The following is a 24111-nucleotide window of genomic DNA, read 5'->3' as shown; positions in this document are numbered from 1 at the left end:
TGAATGAATGGGCATTGAGGAAAGAGCACACTTGCTTAGTGAAATGCTAGTAAGATGTTTGAGCTAGAAGGAAGCTTCAAAATCTTTTAGTTTAGCACTCTAATTTTATACTTGGAGAAACTGAGGTCAAGACAGGTTAAGAGATCAATCCAAAGTCCAGCTAAGTAGTTCACAGCTAGGACTTAAAAAATCAGGCTTACCCCACCCTCAATTGTGATTATTCTTATTGTTACTCAGCATCAATGAATGACTATTCTTCTGGGGTATGGTCAGATAGCTCCACCATTAGAGTAAATAGTTCAATCAGGGATTATGGAATCTGACTTCACTAAGGGCTCCTGCAGCCCTGAGGGAGTCTGAGGAAAGATCACCCTAACACTCACCAGGTTGTATACTCTCATTCCTCTTTCATCCTCATTGAATACCTGGCATCCCTTTATCTGAGCTAGCCACCAAGGAAGACCAAGGTACAATGCTCTCTTCCAATCCCCATTCAGGGGGTTTCCCCCAACACTTCATTGAGGAGTCTTAGGAGTAAAGAATGGGGCAGGGATGACCCCAACAGATGAGAGTCGGGTTTCCCTGCCTCCACAAATTCTGACATTATCTATAGAAACTGTAGAATTGCAGTCTGAGCTGAGGGTGACCAAGGAGGGTAGGTCATCCCACTACCTGAGGGTAATCAATTGGGGAGTGGGGAGAGAGATGATCCTCACTTATTCACACACTGACATACTCACACATGCTAGCATTCCAAAGGTGTTAGTGTCTAGAATCCCAGAATCCCAGAGCCGAAGGGACTCCAGAGGCCCTCGACACCAACTTATACCTGAGAAGGAATGCCCTCTATGACATTCCTAACAAATGGCCATTCAATTTACTTTCAAAGATCTCAATGAAAGGGAATCTCATTGCCTTCCAAAGAAACTTTTCCACTTTGGAATGACTCTGATCATTAGACCTTTCCCCATATTGAGTCAAAATCCACCTTTTTATCACTTCTATCCACTATTTCTAATTTGAACCTTGAAAATCAAGTCACTTTTGCCAATGGCAGCCCTACAGATTCATGAAGACAGAGATCATATCCACATTAAGCTATCTCTTCTCCAAATTCAATATTGCTAGTTCTTTCAAGCAATTCTCTTACAGTATGGTTTTGAAGGGCATTCAAAAGACACAGGGGTATATGTGGACTTGGGAATTTAATGACCACTGACTCAGGTCCATGGCAAGTGGCTTTTCCTGCTCATCTACCTGTTTTGGATGGACTGATCAAAGCCATTGCAGGGGGCAGGGTAGGGAAGCTCATCCCAAAGCCTATAAGGCACTAAGGGGTGGGGTGGCTTGGTTTGGAAGAGGGAGGACATGGAAAGGAGGAAGGCTAGTACCAGAGTTCCATTCAGAACAGGCACGGGGATTAGAAAATCCTTCTTTAGTTTTCTCATATTAAAATTGGAGTGGCCATTCCTGCCCCACCTCCCACAGAAGGCAATTTGAAAAATAGACTCAGATAACAGGTGTGTAAACTCCTTGAAGGAAACTAACAGATTTGTTGGCAAGGAAATAAGGAATAAAAGAACCCCAAGATTCAGATGCTTATCTGGGCTGAAAACCTTAGGGCTGGAAGGGATGTTGAAGCTCATTTGGGCCAACTACCTTCTCTACCTTCATCTTATAGATGAGAAGTCAGAAGCCCCCAAAGCTGACGAGGTCAGGCAGGGAGTCTTTAGTAGAGCCAAGACTAGAATCCAGAAGGGAAAGGGAGATTGTGAAGTCCAAAAAGATAAACCAGGGCTCTTTCTAACTGTAAAACTGTCAGAAATTTGTTGGGGTACCAAGAAAGGGATTGGGGTTGGAGGAAGGAAGGGAAGGGAGGAGGAAGAGAACCCTTCTTCTCTACAATGTTTAAGAGAAGTCTAGAGTTTTCTCCATCCCCCCAATTTGCTCAGGGCCCCCTGGAGGACCAGAGGTAGGAGATCATAGACTTTAAAACAGTAAAGAACCTCAGAGATCAGTTGGCCCACCACTATCATTTTACAGACAGGGAAGCAAGCCTAGAGAAAGGAAGCGATAAGTTCCTTATGGCCTGGTCCACTGGGTTGACAGGATAGTGAGCATCATTCTGGGACAGGGGAAACCTATGATTGAAAGGTTAGCCTGGAAGAATGGGCCTGGGGAAAGAAGTCTTAGAAGCTTGGAAGTTCTGGTCACTACAGAGCTCAAGAGTACAATCAGGGAGAGCCCAAAGGGCTTCCTAAAAGGGGGAAAAAAGGGGTACCCTTGGTGGAAGATCATTTAGACTGCAAAGGAACTAATTTGGGATGCTGAGTGGGAAGGTGGGAACATTCTCTGCCTAATCTCCTGGAAGATATTTCCCACTAAAACACTGGGATTTAGGACAAGCTACCTGACTAGTATGTGTACATATTCCCTGTCTCCCATCCCCTACCTTAGCCCCTTATAGAAGAGACCTCTAGAGCAATGATGGCTTTGGGGGAAAAACTCTAGTTAGCCTCTCTGTCCCCTGCCTCTAGTGACTAACCTGCTATCCCCAGGAACTCTAATTTCCCTGTCTTTCCCCTGCCTCCAGCTACAACTCCCCCACCCTCATGGCCCCTCCTCCCACTTCTCCATCCCCACAAAAGGAGTCAATAATCCAAAAGTGCTGGGGAAGGACCAGGGATGGAGGATTGTCTGTCATTTAGCAGGAGATCACTCACAGAGAAGTCAAGCAGGGAAGACTTAGAAAATGCCCAGATTAGAAACCATTCAATAGTCCTGGGTCTACCCTCACTCCACACACAGGATTCATGTGGAGGTCAGTGGGCTGAATGGGAACCATCTCCCAGAGCTCAGTTTATGGCCTCTCATTAGCTGGACCTTCCTCTCCTAAGAAACTCAGGAGAAATGATCTTGCTCTGGCAAAACATGGCCACACAAAGACCATGAGACACAGGAAGGCAGCAGCGCAAATCCAAATTGAACACTAAGAATACAATCTTTTTTTTCTTTTTTCTTTTTTTTTGTCCAAAACACGTGATTGGTTTTGTTTGTTTTGTCAATAAACTTACTGCATATACAGTGTAAGGTCATGCAAAGAACACAGTGCAGACACAGCCCTGCTGGAAAGACTGGGGCATCTTACATCAGAGTCAATCCAGGGGGAAGGGGAGAAAAACCAAGGGATTGTAGGTGCAGGAAAGCAGGAACCCAAAGGGTGAAATCAACACTAGAAATACCATCAGACTCCATGGGAAAAAGACCACACAGCATCAGGCCACGCAGGGTCTCCCTGACCTCTCCCATCCACTGCTGGAATACCCTGCTAAAGGTAAGGTCCACCAAGTCCAAGAGATGGCTGGGCTCTTCCTAAAGGTCCAAGGGAAGCTTCTGGTGGGGAGCCAGGAGGCCAAGATATTCCTCCAACAGTCAGGTTCTTCCTTGACATTTCTACCATTCTTCCTGGCCAACTGAGGTCAGATGTGGCCAGCTGCTTCAACATTCATGTCAGCATGCAAGGCTTCTCCCAACTCCAAATGTCTGCAGAACCGAAGGGAACCCAGGAGGACTGATACACAGGAGAGTGATAGATAGGAAGGAGAGACTCCCCCAAGGATGAGAGGTAGAGCTCCCCTATACCGCAGACACCCAATTGTTACATATTTATAGCTTCAGAAGTTAAGGGGAAAAGAGAGAAAGAGAGAGAAGTGAAAGAAACAACTACCCTACCCTAACCCACCCTTCCCCAAAGTAATCTGAGATGTTTAGCTATTACATAAAGATCCATTTCAGCAAATACATGAAACCAAATACACAGAAGTTTGGATATCAAAAGGCATGCGGTCAAAGCGGAAGAGATTCCTAATGGTTGCTTTTAGTTTTTTTCTTTTTCCCCCCAAAAGATGATCAGCTTTCCCTTTCTTACTTATTACTAAAGCAGAAATTCTCAATCTATGCTGGAAAAAATGAGTTCAATGAAATCCATATTTGAAGCAAACAGCCCCATCAAACCAAAAAGAAAGGATAAATACCCTGATCTAGCACCAGTGTTCTTAACACTGCTTGTTTTCCCCCAAAATAAATTAAATAAATGAATAAATAAAATCAGTTTCACTTTTCACTGAAGGGGGGAAGGGAAAATTAAGAGTAGGAGAGGGAGAAAAGCAATTTATCAAGGGAAAGGAAAGCATACAGAAGGGAGGGATAAAGGCAGTACCTCTAATTGAAAGCCCAAGGCTAAGAATTTGACTAGTTCATGCTTAAGGTCAAGATTTCCTACTTTCTCTTCTTTGTCATAAATGACCTTCTCTTTTGGGTCAGCTGCCCTTCTCCCAAAAGAGCCTCAAAAGAAAGGCAGGAAGAGAGAAGGTAGCCCTGAGACATCAGCAGAGCTGGCAAATAGGGACTTGCTCACTATGCTAGCTAGCTAGCTAGCCACCAGAGTCAGGCATCACCAGGGAACAGGTTTGATTTCCCAGTTAGGCATCTCTCCAAGGAGTGGAGCCCTTAGGAGAAGAAGGTTGTGAGAATTGAGGGTTGGGTCTAAAGGCAGCACAGCTGACAGAGAAGAGTGTACTCTTAGATCTGGGGCAGAAGGTTGGAGTATGGGGGAAGTGTTCCCTTCCTTCCACATTTTTCTCTGCCTCAAATATTGGCAACAGCTGACCCAGGAAGAGGACTGATAATCTGGACCCCTGGGCCTGGCTCATGCATCTAATCAAAAAATGAAATGGAAAGCAAAACAAGTAGAGGGGGAAAATAGAGAAAAATAAAAGTAAATAAATAACTGTGGCCGTTTGCTCTCTGGTATGTGATGGCTTGAGTTGGTTGGCAGGTTTTCTTGGCTTCTGTGAGGAACTTGGTGATGGTAAGGATGATGATGGTGGGAATTCCAGCACATGGTAGAACCAGCAGCCACATGCCACAGATGAAGAAGGGTAGATCTCCGTGGTGCAGCCAGAGAGTGCACAACCCAAGTAGAATTTCAACTGAAAAATAGAAGTCAAGAGATTACAAGAGAAAAGGGAGAACACCCAAGGTGATAATAAGTAATATATGCTTAGGATTATAGGACATAGGATTATAGTTTCAGAACTAGAAGCGACCTTAGAGGCAATCAAATCTAACCTTCCCCATTTTGTGGATGAGGAAAACTAAGGCACAGAGCAATATATAGGCAATGCAGTATTTACCTAGAGTCACACAACTCAAATTCCCTTATTTCTATCAAAAGTTCTTGTTTATAATCTTGACTCACCCTCAGTAACTTCACTTAACCAATTAAAATCTTGCCATTCTATCTCTACAGCATCTCTTGCATCTAACCCTTTCTCCTGCCTACATAGTCATAGTCACTATTTTAGTTTAGCCCCTACCCCACCTCCTATGGGTGCAGTGGATAGAGACCTGGCCTTGGAGGCAGGAGGACCCAGGTTCAAATCTGGTCTTAGACACTTGCTAGTTTTCCAACCAAAATGGACTCTCTTCCTCATTCCTATGGCACTCCATCCCCCAAACCTGGAACATCCTTCTTCCTTACTTCCACCTCAAAAATCCTTCTCTTTCTTCAAGAATCTGAAGAATCTGAAGAATCACTTTCTGCCCCAGAGAGACTCCCCTGATCCTCCCAAATGCTAGTGCCTTTCCTTCCCAACCAATTTGAGTTTGTTCCTTTTATATTTATTCTGTCTATATTCATTCATCATGTTCCAGTGTAGTTTTAAGCTTCACTATCTAGGTGACACAGAGTCTGGAAGATCTGAGACTTCTTGCCTCAGACAGACTCATTGTGTGACCCAGGCAAGTCACTTATTTAACTTCTGTTTGCCTTGGTTTCCTTATCTGTAAAATGGGGATAATGACAGCACATACTTCAAAGGGGCATTAGGAGGATCAAATTGGACTGCAATTTCCTAATCTATTAAACAGAGATAATGACTGCACTAGCTACCTCACTGATTTGTTATAAGGCAACAGGTTTATATTTGTAAACCTTAAAGGACCGTAAAAATGAATGCATTCATCATGGTGTGCCTAGGCAGAGAGAACTTTGCCAATATAAAGGCACTATATCAATGTGAATCATTATTATTAGGTGGTTTGGGAGGAGAGAAGGGCGGAGATGAGGGTGATGATGGGGGTGGGAAGGGGAGTATATTGAAAAGACACAAAGTGTGACCTCTGAACATTATTTTGGAGGGGAAAAAAGACAACAATCAGAATAGATCCACTACAGAAAACATGTTTGAAATGTAGAACAATTAAACGTGTATTTTTAATGTCAACCATGTAATTATTTGGGCTAAACCAACAGGATTCATAAAAGATAAGGCAAATGCCTTTTCTTTTTTAGCTAAGTTTGGGAGTATGAAGGAGTCAGGAAGGGTGGAACATAGCTTTTATAAATGTTCTCAAATTCTAGATAGCTATGAAAAATCCAAAACTCCTGTGGGGGGTTAGGCTCTAAAACAGATTCCTTAACTAGGATGTGGATTCACCTGGCTCTTCCACTTAAAAAGTTGTATGACCTTGGGCAAAGATCCCCTAACATCTGTTTTCCCACCTATGTAAAATGAGAGGATCAGAATATCTAGCATCTTAATGTCCCTTCCAGTTCTGGCATTCTATGTCCTAAGATCTGGAGAAAAGTCTGGTGCAGTGAAAGGAACACAGAAGAACCTGTTCTGACAATTACTACCTGTGTGACTTCGGGCAAGTGCCTTGACTTCTTGGGGCCTCAGTTTCCCTATTTGTAAAATGAGAGAATTGGATTAGTAATGCCCTCTAAAAGCCATTCAGTTTTATGTCTATGATTCCATATCTAAGCCCCCTTCTATCTCTGATGCTCTATGGACTGGGATCTCCCCCTTCTCACACTTTATTTTAAAGTCTCTTCCAATGCTGACATTCAATGTTCTAAGTTTCCTTCTGACTCTAATTTTTTTTCAATATACAAAGTAGCTTCCTATAGAGTGACTTGTGCTTCCTGCCTCAAAGGATTCAAGGATCAAATGGAATAGTGTCTGTTAAAATATTCTACATATATAAATACACATATATGGCAGCCATTGCTGTAACTATAATTGTGATTTTTTCCAATTAAAAATAATATAAAGAATTATATACAGTCTAGATGCATCCTAACCTAATAAAATGATTAGTTCCAGGTAAGTGATTCTGTATTAACCAAAGATTGCCTACCTGGGAGATTATGGCTTAGACTCTGCTCCAATATCCAATCAAACCACAGCTACCCTTCTCACTATCAGGGGCAGTCTGACATGAAGGAGTGGAAGGAAAAAGAGAAAAGATCTCACTGTGGTAGGACTGAAGGTGCTCCAGATCTGTGGAAGTGGACGATCTGCCATTTGCCATCCCGGCGGTGCCAGATGCGGGTCTCCTCAGACTGGGCAGTGCGAGGGATGCCACTGGCATCCACATATTGTGTGATGCGGATATAGGCAATGCAGGCTGACTCATCACCCATCAGGTGGATGTGAGGGTTCAGGATGGTGGTATGGACAGGTTTGCTGTTCCTGGACCACACTAGAGATCAGGGAATAGGGAGAAGGGAAGGATAAAGAGGGAGGGGAACAAGGAGTAAAAGTGGAATGGAACCATGGTACTGTGCTTCAGGGAGACCCTGAAGTTTCTCCTCATTCTCTTTCTTTCACCAGCTTCCCCTTAACTGAGGGGACCTATCAGTTCAGAGGTGGAAACTCAACTACCAACCAGGTCCTATCAGAGTCAAGGTTTCCAGGGGACTAAGACATTACAAAAAAGTTTAGAAGGAATCACTACTGCAGAAAAATACTTCCCAGTGTTGATGCAACAGATGAGGCAAGGAGGCCATCATCCCTGTTTCATAATCAGGTTCGTTCAGTTAGCAATGTCCACATAGACTCCCACAGCTTAAAACCAGAGCATCCCACAGTTGGAAGGAACTTCAGGAGTCATCACATTCAACCTTTCACCCCGTGCAGGAATCTACTGTATAGAATCCTTGACAGAAAGTCACATAGAACCAAGGGTCTTAGAGATCATCTAGCTTAACCCCTAATATTTTTCAGATAATGACAATAGCTCCCATTTCCATTGCATTTTAAGGTTTGCAAAGTACTTTGCTCACAATCCCATGAGGATGATAATACAAATATTCCCCATTTTACAGAGAAGGGAACTGAGGCTCTAAGATGGAAAATTACTTGCTTGAGTTCCTTAGGTGAGCATATGGCCGAGCCTAGACTCCAAACAAGAACTGACTCCCAGTTCAGTGAGCTGCCTATTTTAACAGTTTGGCCCCTTAAGAACTTCTGTTTTCCTGGAATCCTCTGTCTAGAGTAGGACAGGATTAGAAAGGGGTCAGGTAAATTATACAAGAATCACGGGGTCAAGAAATGAGACTGTAGACAAGAGTGAAAACTAATGGCACTAGAAACCAAGTCCCAGGTTATCTCTTTGACTTTCCATTATTATCACCAGTGTTCTCTTTTACTTTATCAGATGACAAAAATTATCCATCTGATAACAGTCAGGAAGAGTGGCTGAAGCTTTCTTTGCCCTCCAGTACAGAAATCTGAGAGGAGACCCCAAATCCAACCCAAATAGTAATCAGTCAGTTAGACATGACCTATGAGCCACAATGTAATGAAAGCTTCCTACCCCAGTGTACTCCTAGGAAGAGGAGACAGCACAGTGGAGGGAGGGTAACAGAAAGTTCATTAGCTCAGGAGACAGGAAATTGGGTTCTAATTCTGACTGCCTTTCACTGGCTGGGGGAGCTTGAGTAAGTCACATCTCAAAGTATGTTTCCTTTTCTACAAAATATGGGTAATAATACCCCACCTCCCTCTCAGGGTTGTTGTGAGAAAAATAAGAAATTAACCATCATTTAATGAAACTAGTTCAACACTTAGCACAATTCCTAGCATAGAAAGTACTTAATAAATGTTTATGAATACAAAGACAAATGGGAAACTGTCCCTGTCCTAAAGGAGCTTAGATTTTCTATGACAACACCTAGGATTTACATAATATTATGAAAATGGGAGCTATTATTAGTCTTGATTCTCCTGCTATCTCACTGAATGTCTCTTCCCTTCTATGGGTGTCTGTATTCTTATCTGTAAGAGTGAGATTGGGCTTATTGATCCATTAAGGTTCCTTCCAACTCTAAGACTTGATGAAGGCCCCTTAGGATGACATAGCTGGGGAAATTTTCAGAGCCAGTAACAGGGAAAACAGGCAAAGGCAGAAACAGTCCTGCAGAAAGCCCCATTTCAGCCCCCGAGTATCATGCTGCCCCTGCTGGGGGGATGCACAGGACTAACAAACATGAAGAACAGAGACCCAGCCGCATGGCAGACACACAGGGGCGGGGGACAGCAGTGTGAGGTCTTCCCCCAGCTCTTGCCCAGTTAACACACTCAAACCTCCAACCCAGTGGTCAGCCGGCCTGGCCGGCCTATGAGATCAAGACCACACTGGACAAACCCTGAGTGGCTCTGGGATTGCAATACTTTTTTGGGGGACTCTGGGGAGGGGGAGGCTGCCTGTCCCCACCCCTCCTGTAAACCCCAAGGTCCCTGCCTCTAGCTATGAAAGGGAAGGGTTGGGGAGTGCAGTTTGCCTGGTCAAGGTTAGGAGAGGGATCTGAGATGGTACCAACCCATGTTCCGCATGGGGCTTCCTGCAGGCTTCTTGGGGTCTTGAGTTGCCCAGGGGCCCTGTCTGTCACACTGCTATTCCCAGGAGGCTGAGACACGCTGCCAGCGGGCAGGACAAGCAACGAGAGGAGACAACAGGCACCACGGAGGGAAGGAATTGCTCACGGTTTTCAAAGTAGAATCGATGGAAGTCCAGGCCTTCGACTAGGTTTCCCAGAGCCTCAGGTTCAAAGGCTGTCATCCCAGGGTCACACATCTTCCTGAGGAAAGCAAGTGCAAACAGGGTCCTCTCTGGACCTCATTTTCTTCATCCATTATACAGGGATCCTGGGGCAGGGTTTTACTAGATGATATAATCCCTTCCATCTATTTCCAATATTCTAAAAGCCTTTCAAAGCTCTAACATTCTATGTTTTCTTTTCTAAGATCTGTCCAAGCTCTGACATTCATGTTCTAGGTTCTAAAATCTTCCACTTCTGACATTCTATAGAATTCTATCATTTTATTTTTGTATTTTATTATCCTGTGAATCTAAATGGAGAGCCAGAGGACCTAAGACTCCCAAGCAAGTTATGGGAACCACCAGGGTGGTTCTTTCTTCCCTTTCCTCCATTGCTAAATATTGACAGAATCTTGATGTAGGCAGAACATTTTTGACCCTTTATACATTCATTTCAGGGATTCATTTTTACCTACATAGATATGCAAAGATTCAAGGAAATATTAATATACTCAAATGACCATACAAAAACAAACAGGTACATTTAAGGCTTCAAAGACCTGTGTTCTGTGGGAGCAAAAAGTGTGTCTATCCCCCTCCTAGTTTGACTCTTCTCCATGGCCAGCATTTATTACTGGGACTTTCCTGTTTTGTCCCTTCCTTAGGAGAGGATGCCACAGAGAAACCAGTCTAGGCTCAACCCTAGGGCTTTGGAGATCCAAAGTTCAACACAGGCAACCTGAGCTGCTCTTCAATGAACTTTGGACCTGAGCACAAGAAAACTTGTGCAAGAATATTGATCCCTTATCCAGTGCTAACATTTGGCCCATATAACTGACTGTTTGATGGACAGACATGCAAGCAGGGATTCTTCCAATCCCTGGGGACCATCAGGCAACCCCAGGAGTGGCAAAAGCAGAGTGTGAAAAGTACTCCTCTCTCCTTCAAAGCCAAGGGCACTTTTCTCATTTCTCACAGGGATCCTGTGATATTCTGTCCAAGAGTCATTATCTTTGCCTTTTCCCTTATTCCTTATATCTAAGGAGCTGCCAAATACTGAAGAATTTACCCCCAAGAAAATCTTCTCCAGTCACTCAACCACCATGTTAGTTTAGGTCTTTATATCTTCCCCATGGTCTACTGGAGGAAATGACTGGTGTCTCTGCTTCTACAATCCATACCCAACAGGGCTGCCAAATAAATACCCCTAGTGCATAGCTCTAACCAAGTCACTCCTCTGGTTAAAAATCCTCAAGGCCTTCAGGAAAGATTACAAACTCCTTAGTTTGGCATTAAAGTCTTCAATAATCTGACTCCCTTATTTACCTTTCCAGATTTATTCCACACTTCAAGCCTTCACCTGGTCTCAATTACAAACAAACCAAACTATTTTCTAATATCCAGTCTCCTCTTGCCTTCTATTTACTTCATTATATTTGTATGGACCATCCCTGTATCTGGAATAGGCTCCTCCCCACCTCCACCCTCCCACCTCCTCCTTTCTCGTTGAAACTGTCTCTTCATCCAAAGTCTAGTTCAAGTGCACCTCTTTCATGAAGTTTTTTTGATTCTTCCAGCTCAAAGTGGATTTCAAATCTTCTCCTGAACATCTAGATCTCTTTTTTCCCTTTTAAAATTCTGCTTTGTATTACATACATATATTTGTATAAAATACATTTGTATGTATGTATGTATGTATATAGATATAGATTAGATATAGATATAGATATAGATATAGATATATGGCTCTATTTGGCTCTAAAATTTCCCCAATTATTCTTATTACATTTGTTACCAACCCAATCTCAATTGGCCAGCATTTATGGGTTCTGTCAATCTAGTTTATATATATATATATATATATATATATATATATATATATATATATGCACACATGCACACACACACACACACACACACACACGTATGTCTCTTATTTCCATGCCTCCTTCTACCCCCAGTGGCTTGTAAGTTCTCATGGTTTATTATTTCACCTTTGTATCCCAGAGTCAAGCACAATGTCTTGCACATAGTAAGGAGATGTTTAATAAGTGTTTATGGAATTGAGTGTGATATCCCAATACAGAAGATAAACTAGAATATGGTGAAATGATCAAGGAATCCAATAAAAAGTGAAGATCATTCTATAACAGTGGTTCTCAAAGGGTGATTTGTGGACCTCTAGGGTCCTGCAAAATCAAAGCTATTTTCATAATAATACTATGATGCTATTTGTCTGTTAAAATACTTCTTTTTCCAAATAACTATCTGTGTTAGACTGGATATTCACACACTTCAAGCAAAACAACATATTGCAACAAATTGAATTCAGAAACATATGAGAATCTAGCTTTCTTCTATCAAGCCAAAATTTAAAGAAATTTGCAAAAATATGTAAAACAAACCTGTGGTTTATATGAACTGATGCAAAGTAAAGTGAGCAGAATAAAGAAAACATCATACACAATAATAGCAATAGTGTACAAGAATCATCTGTGATTGATTTAACTATTCACACTATAATGATCCAAGACAATTCTAAAGAACTTATGATGTAAAATGCCATCCACCTCCAAAGAAGTGATGGAGTCTGGATAATGATTGAAACTATTTAAAAAAATTTTTTTCTTGTCTTTTGGGGGGAGTCTCTGCTTTATTTGCAATACAACTAACATGGAAATATGTTTTACATGACTGCACATATCAAATTGCTTGTCTTATCAAGGAGGAGAATGGGAAGGAGTGAAGAAGAAAATTTGGAACTCAAAATTTTTTGAGAAGAATGTTAGAAATTAGTTTTACATGTAATTGGAAAAAATAAAATATTAAAAATGTGAAAGATACTATTCTCACTAAATTATGTTTTGTTTGAGAAAACCGCATTTTTCATGGAAACATGTAATTGGTTTATTGTTATCACTTTAGATGAATTTAATGTTTAGCATATAAATAAATGTTTTATATATTTTAAAAATAAAATATTTTTAAATTGATCATTCTTTAATTAATTATTAATTTAAAATATTTTCCTGGCTAATAATTAAATGTTATTAGGCACAACACACAAGAACAAATGTTCTTCAGAGTCCTCAATAATTTTTAAGAGTGTAAGGGGGTCCTGAGAATAAAAAGTTTGAGAACTGCTGCTCCACAACATTCTCACCACAGACACCAGCATGTGTGGAGAAACTCTACCACTAGCACTCCCTCCAGGGAGCATCCAGCTGCAACCTCTCTACCCTGCAACACATATACACACACCCACACACAATCCCAGAGAGCCCAGAGAATTCAAGGAAGAAATAAAAACATCTTTTCCTTAGGGAAGGACCATTTGGCAGCATAAAGAAAGAGTCCACAGGGAATAAAAGTCAAGAAAGCATGGGAGGGAAGGCAGAAAAGAAACACAAATCAAACTGCAGAAAAGAAAATTCTAACAAGAGAATAAAACTTAAAATGAGTTTAATCTAAATGCAAAAGAGGAGTTGCACTGATCCATGCCTTCAGCAAACCTGTATAAATAAAAGCGAGGTGAATAAGGATAGTACAGGGATTGGCCCTATGCTTTTGTTGGTTAAAGTAAGCTTCCAGGTGAAGAAAGCCTTTCTATTAGAGCCCCTTGATAATTTCCTGGCAATTGATGGTCTTAAAGAGCCACCAAGAGCACAGATATATTAAATTGATTGTCCAGGGTCGGATAGCCAGTAGGAGTCAGAGACAGAATTTGAATGCAGATCTTCCTGGCTCTGAGACTAGCTGTCTATACATTAGGCCATGCTGGGATTAAATCATTTCCACATTATCACTCAGCCATTTCCCTCCTCCCTTGCCCCAGATTCCCAAGAAGTACCCATCAAACTCACGTGTAGGACTCAAAATCCCCATTGCTTATTGCTTCAATCAGCTGCTCTGTCACCTTAATGATTTCTTGCTTTCTCACTGTAGGAAACGAGAAAATACAAAGAAACACAAAAGACAAAAGACGTTTGTAACCTGACTAGGAGGAAGCATTAGCAATGGTCCCAGGAAGCCACGAAGTTGGAGGCCAGTTCTCAGTGGCCAAAAGGTGAACCCAAAGAACTTGACTCTGGGCTAAATTTTTACATGCTTTCATTTGGCAGTGGTAACCACAGGCAAGAAGAAAGGAGATGCCTATTGTCAACCCCGGTCTCCCTGACTCCAGATTCTACCCTCCCAATGCAATCTTCACATGGTTACCAAGACAATCTTCCTTAGGCATGAGTCTCACAGCTCCAGCCCTCCCCGACACCCCGATTTCTTTTTCTGTGAATCCTTATGAGACCTGTACCCTTTAGCTAATGAGCTGTGTCTTTTTGCTACTGTCTTAGAAGAATACTCTGCTCACAGCTCCCCCTCTCCCATCTATGCCAAGAGGAAGATTCACCTAAAATCTTAGAGGGAACTGAAAGAAGTTTAGAGTAACAGGTGTATTTAATTGCCACAAACACTAAGGGGAAAGGTCATTTCCTGGTAATAGGTCACAGTGATACAGGTCTTAGATCTGGAAAGGATCTTCGGGAGTCTTAACTTGTATCTGTGAACTTTAAAACTGTGTGTGTGTGTGTGTGTGTGTGTATACATATATATATATATATACATATACATATATATATGGACATAATTGATTTCCTTTGTAATCCTATATATTTTATTTTTTATTTGAAAAATTCTGAGAATAAGTCCATAGGCTGCAATGGATAGCCAAAGGAGTCTGGCCCAATTCCCTCATTTTACATTTAAAGAAACTGAGGTCAGGAGAAGTAAATTATCAAATGGGATAATATTTGTAAAAAACATAGAACAGAGATTGACACATAGTTGACATCATAAAAATGTTTATTCCTTTCCCCTTCCCTTTCCTTACTCAAGTTACATAGATAATAGGTAGAAGTAGGGATCAAATTCAGTTCTTCTTTGCTCCCAACAATCATTAGCTACAATTTAGGAAGAAGGTGAATTGATTTGTCCAGTGTTTACCCAGCTAGTGTCAGAATTAGGAATACAGGCTAGGTCTCCTGATGGCAAGTCTTGGGCTCTTTCTGCCAGCCCAACTCTCAGAGAAGCACAGAGTTAGAAGGAACCTTAGAGATGATCAGACCTGAACAAGAATCTCTTTGACATCATACCCACACAGGTGATCATCGCCCCTTTTCCAAACCAAAGAACAGGACACCTGGATTTGTTGGTCAGACTCTAAGGTTCAATCTGAGGGAAAGAGACTTCACTCTAAATCATTGCCAGAAGGTGGAATTTGACCCTACATCACAAGCAGTGGATGGGGTCCTTAGGAAGTTTTAAGTGATGAAAAGGGAGAACCCAGTATGAGCAATGAATCCCCAGGAGCCAGCTGGCCTTCAGGCAGGGTCTTAAATATCCTGCCCTCAGCATTTTCCCACATGGGAGCCTGATAGTGAGACTGAAACCTGGGAGAAGTTCTTGGACTGGAATTAGAGAGAGTTGCCCTGCCAACATCTTGTGCCTGCTCCCCAACATCAGGTAACTTGATGCTGAACAAATACTCCATTAGGGCCACGCCTCTTATGGGTATCTCAGTGTACTAAGTTATAATAGCTCCTGTTTCTGCAACTCTTTTCTGTTAACAGAACACTCTTCTCAGAAAACCCCCATGAATGTAGAAAGGCAAATAGTGTTTTACATTTTGCAGATAAGGAAACTGAGACTCAGAGGGGATAAGTGACTTGCCCATACTCAATGTGGCTAGTATGAGAACAAGATTCTAACTCTCAGAGGAAACCCAGAATCATAACCTGAAGGGGAAGGGAAGAAGGATTTATTAAAATTCTACCATGTGAAACACTATGTTAACCATTTTTACAAATGTTACTGATCCTCACAACAAACCTGGGAGGTAGGTGATGTTATGATCTCAATTTTACAATTGAGGAAACTGAAGCAAACAGTCACACAGCTAGTAAGCCTCTGCAGACAGATTTTGATTCAGATCCTCCTGACTCCAGGTATGACAATCTATTCATAGCACCACCTATATATCTCAAGCTTACCACCGAGCTACCTGAAGGATAAATCCCTTCTATGAAAAAATACCATTTATAAAGAATTTTAATAAATTATTTTAGTGGTTTATTTCATAAGCTATTCAGTAAGGAACATCCCTCCACCAAAGTAGATCAATGACTGTTCTGCAACCCATGACCTTCTTAGAGAGGCATTGAGAGCAAGTGATCTATCAAGGGTCACATGGCTACTTGTATTAAATGTGTAGACCTATTTCCAATAAGTTTCACAATAACTCTGTGACATAGGCATTACAACTATTATTTCAATTTTTCAGATTAAGCAACTGAATCTCAAAAAGATGGAATCATTTCCCTGAAATCACATAGCTAATTTATGGCAAAATAAAGCCTTTAATCTTAATCTTATGATTCAAAACTCTGGGGTTCTTTCCATACTACACCATATAGTAAGAATCCAGATAAGTGGCAATTCCACATCTACTTGAAGGTCTCTATAGGCATTCCCATGTAATTTTGAGGAAGACTATTCTGTCATTAGCTGGCTCTAATTGACTACTAGGTGCAGCTAGGTGGCACCATAGTGTACAGAGTGTGGGATCTGGAGTCAAGAAGACTCATCACTGATTTTGAATCCAGTCTCTGATTCTGCCTAGCTGTGGGACCCTGGGCAAGTCACTTAACCCTATTTGCCTCAGTTTCCTCATCTTTAAAATGAGCTAGAGAAGGAAATGACAACTCCAGTATCTCTGCCAAGAAAACCCCAAATGGTATCATGGAGAGTCAATGAAGACTGAAAACAACTGAATGACAAAAACAACAAAAAATTGATTTATTTTTGAATCTCAGTCTGCACATCTGTAGCTTCCACCTACTGGTTTTAATCCTACCCATCAGTGCCAAGCAAAAAGAACAATTCATTCCTCCATATGATCAATCATCAAATTCTTATTAAACATTTAACTCTGGGCTAAGAACTATGGCTAGTTCTGGAGATACAAACAAAGCAAAACAGTCCCTGCCCTCAAGGAATGACATTCTATATTTATTGTTGTTCAGTAGTATCTGACTCTTCACGATCCCATTATGGGGTTCTCTTGACAAAGATAAGGCAATGGAAAGGTTTGTCATTTCCTTTTCCGGTTCATTTTACCAATAAGGAAACTGAGGCAGACATTATTAGGTGTCTTATCCAGGGTCACATAGCTAGAAAGTCTGTAGCCAGATCTGAACTCCTAAATCCAGACCCACAGCTCTATCCACTGAGCCAGTCCTGATCTTACATCCTACATTGCTTTGTCCTAATGACACCCACCATGCACTGTCCTAGACTAGCTGCTGGGGCTATAAAAACAAAAATGAAAGTCTCTACCCTTCAGGTGCCTATGTCTCCTCAGATAGTATATGAAATGAGTGACTTTTCCAGTGTGTCAAGTCCATGTGTGCCAAAGTTGGGGTTCAAGCTTAGGTTGTCCCAACTCTTAGACCAGCCCTCTATCTACTATATTACAAGGCCCCCCTCTAGGAGTCCCACCATATTCCCTTAAGCCCTTTCTCTACCAACCTGCATCTTTCCAGAAATTAAAAACCAAATTAACATGGACATGTCTGCCCCAGAGCAGCCTTCTACCCAGCACAAATTGTGTGAGAGTCCATCCAATAGCTCTTCAGAGGCAATGGGCCAGGTTCCCACTTGGTTCTGACATTTCACATATATGGTGATTGTCCTGGCCTCCTGGGAGGACATCTTTTCAAAGAGAAGAAACATGAGGAACTAAGAGGTTAAGCAAGTTTCTTAAGGTCAGTTAATGAGTCAAGGGCCAAGAAGAGATCTAAGCTCCTGGTCAGTATATTCCCATTAGGGGCAGAGCCAGGGAATTGTAGCTTTGGAGCACATACCAGAGCTGAAGGAGAGACCGGGTTCAGATGCTGGTTCCTCCTGGCCAAGGATTTCACTCTTTTCAAAGGATCATGGCTCTAGATCTTCAGAGCCCATCTAGTCTCACCCCTTCATTTTAGAGATGAGGAAACTGAGGCTCAGACTGGTGAGGTAACATAGTAATGATCTTCATATTACCTACCTCATGAGTTTGGTTGTTTTGTTGTTGTGGTTTTGTGATCTGGGTTAAGTGATTTGACCAGAGCCACACAACTAGCACCAAGACAGTATCTGAATTCAGATCCTCCTGACTTCAGGTCCTGTGCTCCATCCACTGTATCACCTCACTGCCCCCTCTCAATGATTGTGAGGAAAACCTTAGAAAGGGGAGTCAGTGCTCCCTCTCATGCCTCCTTGGCCATCGCAACTACTCCTCAGTACGGTGTTCTTATTGTTAGATGCTGTCAACTAGTCCAAGGGAAGATGAGAGGAAGGGGTAGAAAGATTTTTTTTTAAGTGTGTCAGAAATTTAGGAATTTAAGAATTTCTTCACATACACAGAAGCACACACACCAATTTCAGGTTCTCTGTAATATGTTAGCAGTAGTCCATCTCTCCTTGTCAAGGTGTTGAGAGGGTCAAAATCACGAATGGAAGAGCTCAAAAATCACTAATTCAACATAAGGAAGGATGATAATCAGCTCCAAAAGAAACCACATTAGCCTTTTCCCTTTGCTCAAGTGCTGTGTCCCCACCCCCAGCCCCTGCCCCCCTTGCTCCTCATAAGTCTCAGGCCTGGAAGAGATCCAGGAAGTCAGTTAGTCCAACCCCCTTCTCATTTAATATGTGAGGAAATCATTAGACTGTGGTAAGCACAGGAACTGTCTTCTACCTTTCTTTGAAACCTCAGTGCTAAGCACATAGAAGGGATTCTGTCAATATTTAGAGACTGACTGACTGAAACTTAAAGAGGATTAATTTTTTTCCCCAAATTACAGAGGGAATAAGTTGGAATTCAAATCCAGCTTCCTCTAAATCTAAACCCACTTTCCTTCTAAATCTAGAAAATATTTATATATAAATATATAAAATATTTGGTATATTTAAATGTAAATGTGTAAAAATTTACATGTAGGATATAAAATACATAGAGAAATATTTATATGTGAATATATGAATATTTGTGTATTAATTATATAAAATATATAAATATATAAAACATTTATATATAAATATAAATGTTTGTACAGAAATATATAAAATATTTTGTGTAAAATATATAAATATTTATGTATAAATATGTAAATATTTATTTTTGAAGTATGTATTTGTGTAAAAAATAAAATATTTGTATATAAAATATATAAATGTGCATAACTATATAAAATATGTGAAATATAAATATTTGTGTATTCACATATGCAATGTTATATGTGAAATATATGGAATATATACATATCTGTGTATAAATATATAAAATATATAAATATTTGTGTATGATATATAAAATATTTATGTATAAAATGTATAACTATACATATATAAAATATTTATATAGATATATAAAATAATATCATTTAAAGAAAACATTAAAGAAGAAGAATTAACATATGCTTTTCTAGCATTCCCAAAGACCTTTAAAGTTTGCTATTGGACTTGGAGGTAAAAGCTTCCCTCTGTGTTGTCTCATCCATTTGAATATTGGGCTCCTTGAGGGTCAGAACTGTCTTACTTTTCTATTTATATCCCCAGTTCTTTACAACAAAAATAGTTTGATAAATGCTTTATTCATCTATTCATTCATACACTGTTCTGACTCAAGTTTCCTGTCTGTTTTTTCCCCCTTGAGAAGCTAACATCATGAAAGCATCCAAGGGAAACCCACAAACAATAATTGACAGTCAAATGAATCCTTCCTTAAGAACGGTAGAGAGAACATTGGTTCTGAAGAAAGAGGACTTGGGTTCAAATCATGATTCTGACTATCTATGTGACTTTGAACATGTTATTCAACTTCCTTGAGCCTCAGTTCCCTTCTCTGTAAAATTAGGGAGTTGGACCCAATGTTCTCTGGGATCCATTTTACTTCTAAATCTATGATTCTATCATCCTGGAGACCATTGCCCTCTCATCCCATGCCACCTCTAACAAGATAGACCTAGAGGTAAGGGGTTCATGAGGATGCAGAACCCTAGTCAGGAAAGAAAACCGGCCAGAAACCCCTAGGGTTTCCTTCCTCTTCTCCATTCTGCCTTGCTCTACCTCTACTTTCACCTTGTTCGAGACATCTTTCTTCCAAAGATGCCTGAGTCCAGGCCTGGTCCTCTTCTCATTCAAAGCTATTTTCCTTTTTGGTTCCATACCAAATCCCAAGATCAGAATTCTCAGACATCATTAGATCACCAATAAGCCCAACTGAATGATTCATAGCTTACCTCCCTCATCAGGGAAATATTTACCAGAAGGCTTTCCTCATTTATAATACCACACATTTAGAAACAGACTCATGCTTAAAATTGTGAAGGTAGCAAAAGATCAACTGAGTTAAAATCCCAACTCAGCTACTTACTGCCTATGTGACCTTGGGCAATTTGCTTATACCTCCAGGTCTCAGTTTCCTCATCTGTAATATGAAAGAGTTGGATCAGATAATCTCTAAGGTGTCCTCCAACTTTAAATCCTATGCTCAGAGACCTAGTCCAATGACCCTCAAAGTACAGTCCAAGAGCCCTCAAGATCCCCAAGACCCCTTTTCAAAGGATATGTAAGATCAAAATTATTTTCATGATAATACTAAGATGTTTTAATTTCCAATACAGTAAATATCAATAATTATAACACATATAAACAAGAGCTCTTTGGAGATCCTCAACAATTTTTAATAGTGTAAAGTCCTGAAACCAAAAGACTCTCCAAAAGGGATTTTGAGAACCACTGATCTAATTCAATCACTTTATCTCACAAATTAAAAAAAACTAAAACCAAGAGATGTTAAATAATTCATCCTTGATCACGCAGGTTTATTATTACACAATATATTATTATGTTATAATATTTTATTACTACTAATAATAATATTTATATAAGTCATAAAGTCTACAAAGCACTTTACATACAACTGGAATGCAAACCCAGGTCCTTTCTATTTTTTCAGTGCTATTTCCACTAAGCTACACTGAGTCCAGGAGCTCCACAGAGGACTGATCACTCCTAGGATGTCTACTAAGACTGGGAGCCAAAGAAGAAGGTTCAATTCTTTCTTCAGTCCAATAGGCTCTTATCATGCCCCTCTCTCTGCTCACTGACAACCTTGGTGTTGGCCCCAACCCCTCAAACAACTTCCCAATCCAGGGTTCAGGATGAAAATAAAACCAGTCAACTGTGCCAAATCTTTTTTTCTAGAAAGAAATCACCTCATCTAAAGATTCATGTTGAGTACTAAGAACTGACTTCTCTCCAGCTGTAACTGCTAAGACCTAGGAATGGTTCTGTTACCCTGACCAGATGATGACATCTGGATGGAGTGCAAATGCCAAGATGACTTGTATCTTTGATTGTATTTGTATCTTTGATTATTATGAGAGTTTCCCAAATGGTATCAGATTCAAGATTAGGGTTAAAAGGGGAGTGGAAAATCAATGGCATTACCTGGCAGCTATAAGGAAACATGATATTTCTATAAACTGTTGGAGTATTTGGGGGCACAAAGACAAACCAACATAATGTTCCTTCAGATTAAGATAGTGATGAAGGAAGAAGGATCATGAATAAGACAACAGGTCTCACTGTGGTTAAGTGATCAGAGAGTAGAAGGACCTTGGGCTTCAGAATGACCGAGGCCTGAGCCAGGGATCAAGAAAGGAGATGGATTAGAAAGTAGCCCTTGTGTGGCCTTGGGCAAGCCACTTAACCCCGTTTGCCTTGCAAAAACCTAAAAAAAATAAAAAAATAAAAAATAAAATAAAAAATAAAAAGAACGTAGCCCTTGACTTTTTGGTTGGTTGAAGTTTGGTGACAAACTTTAAATTATATCCCTCAGGTAAACTTAGGGAACTGGACCTTGGGAGGAGAGTCCAGAAATATGCTTTAAAGTCTTGAATGAAGGGACATTCTGAAGGCATCTTGATAAGGTACCCATCTACTTTCATAAAGAATCCAAATCCTTGATGGGATGTAGAAGGGACCAGGGAAGTAAGTAGATCTATAAGCTTTAGAACATTGCAGTTTGACACAGGTCAGTTTATTTTTATGCATGTTTGATTTCTTGTAATTCCACAAAAATATTTCTGTCTGTGAGTGTGTTATATGTATGTGTGGCAAAGGGGTAAAGGAAAGAAGATTCTGGGAATGATAAACATCTTATGGTAACATCAAGGGATAAATGGGAATCAGAGACGAAAAACAGAACATTATGAGTCTAGCCTGATCAGTTGTGGTTAAGTGATCAAAGAGTAGCTTCTGCCAGGATAAGATCTGGAGCCTAGGAATAAGAAATAAAGAGACCTCTGGTACCTATTACAACTTTGTTCCTTCAGACAGATCTGAAATTACTTTGTGGACTCAAACACCTCAGTCCTATGGGTTTTTTTCCAATGGCAAAGTAGCTTACTTCCAAATATTTTTGTCCTGCTCTGATTAGACAATTTCCCTATGTAGATGTTAACTCCAGCATATGGATTCCAATTTCAAAGGAACCCATTAGACTAAATTAGGCAAGGTTGGAAAGGTTCAACCATGGTCTCTTAAAAGGGAAAATGGAGCCAGTCCTCCTACCTTTGGTGTCTTCATCTTCAATGGTGGTGTTGGTACTCTCAGAGGATTCCTGGGCAAAGAATAGGGGAGAAAAACAATAGAAAAGAAGTGAACCCCAGGCTGACCATTAAAACCAAGAAGCCTGCTCAGCTGATGGCAAACATAACAGCTTCTACCAACTCTGGTCACCAAAGAACTTAACTGATAGCCCAAGAGCCAGATGGACCCTGGAGCTCAGTCAGAGCAGCTAACCCAAACTAATATTCAAACTCTAGGAGCAATGAGAGGGAGGAGGAAAAAGAGAAGAAGGAAAAGGGGGAAAGGAGGCGGCAGTGGAGGTGTAATCTAGGGAGATGTCTTATGGGAATGGATACATAGAGAACTCTAGCCTCTGCTATGAGATGGGAGGAGGCTTTAGCCATAAGATATTTGAAGGAGTTGTGAAAAAGAATAGTGACACCATGTTAACTGTACAATTGAGGAAATGGTACAAATTTACAGGAAAAAAAGGAGGGAGAATCGGGATGAGAGAAAAAGGGAGTTGTGCAGAAGTGGGAGAGAACACATGGAAACTACAGGAAAGAGATGCACAGTCACACAAAGAGCATTTCTGAGCCCCAAATGCACCCACTGGTTATGCTGACAGGCCTGTGGAGATGTCAAGGAAGACAAGGGCTGAGGTTCCATCTGCCCAATGCACATTGGACACCTCACTCTACAAAAGACCCCAGACAGGGTCCCTACACTGCCACATCCATGAGTCTATGCTGGCTACCACTTCATCATTTAGGAACTGAGTAATTCAAAAAGTTGGGTTTTAGGGTAAAAGTTGAGGGCTTTGGGCTGAAGAACTCCAGTGAGAATGATTCAAGAGAATCAGACTGGGAAACAGTCCGAGGAGTTGGGCAAGGTCTATGTCAACCAGTACCCACCATGGGTCAATATTGGTCGTACACTATGAATGTATTGTTCCAGAGCATTGATTTGAAGGTATTAACATAAACACACAAACAACATACATGTTTGCCACACAACACACACGTACCACGCACACCCTTGGTCCCCTCTCCCCATCCCGCATTCCCAGTGTAACCTCTAGGAGCAAGGCGGGAGTGCACTGAGGCCCAGCATTACCGGCGTTTGGGAAGACGGCAGACACTCACCATTAACTGAACACTGGAACTGGACTTTCTTTTCTGGAAAAACAAGGAGAAGAGATGGGACAGGAAGAGACACAGTGGCAAAACGGTAGAGAGTAGTGGGGAGAGGGAGGTAGAGTGGGGCAGGAAGGAAGCAATGGCCCCTGGGCCGGTCTCAATGGTACTTCAAAGGTGTTGAAATCTGGTACTCAGAGAAAGAAGGTAGTGCCCAAGGTGTGGCATGCCCCTGACCCTAGGGACACTTCCTCCACTTACCATAACTCTGAGGAACAGCCAAATCTGGGGTCCTGCCTAACTCTGCTGGGCTTTGTCATTCAAAACCTTCTAATTCTGCAAATCCTCCAAATCCCAGCACAGAGTCTCTCTGACCCACCATGCCAAACTTTGGTAAGAGAAGGGGTATGGTGCCCTGGTT

At 41.1% G+C, this 24111-nt stretch overlaps 1 protein-coding gene across 3 annotated transcripts in view; it reads right to left on the bottom strand.

The window, feature by feature from the left end:
• Positions 1-7315: 7315 nt before the first annotated feature.
• The window catches only part of CAMK2A (calcium/calmodulin dependent protein kinase II alpha), a 77776-nt gene continuing 60980 nt past the window's right edge, over positions 7316-24111 (bottom strand). The window contains exons 14-18 of one of the 3 annotated variants that reach the window (XM_074212643.1): positions 23700-23732; positions 22558-22606; positions 13752-13827; positions 9834-9928; positions 7316-7548 (exon numbers count right to left, since the gene is read on the bottom strand). In XM_074212643.1, coding sequence (XP_074068744.1) covers positions 7316-7548; positions 9834-9928; positions 13752-13827; positions 22558-22606; positions 23700-23732 — 486 coding nt within the window. Of the gene's footprint in view, positions 7549-9670; positions 9929-13751; positions 13828-22557; positions 22607-23699; positions 23733-24111 lie in introns of all 3 variants that reach the window. The other 2 variants (XR_012473775.1, XM_074212644.1) reach the window with 2 other exon arrangements.

The sequence above is a fragment of the Macrotis lagotis genome, chromosome 1 (genome assembly GCF_037893015.1).
Source record: "Macrotis lagotis isolate mMagLag1 chromosome 1, bilby.v1.9.chrom.fasta, whole genome shotgun sequence".
Classification (NCBI taxonomy): domain Eukaryota; kingdom Metazoa; phylum Chordata; class Mammalia; order Peramelemorphia; family Peramelidae; genus Macrotis; species Macrotis lagotis.
The sequence above is the reverse complement of the archived record's forward strand: the minus strand, read 5'-3'. Positions and strand labels throughout refer to the sequence as shown.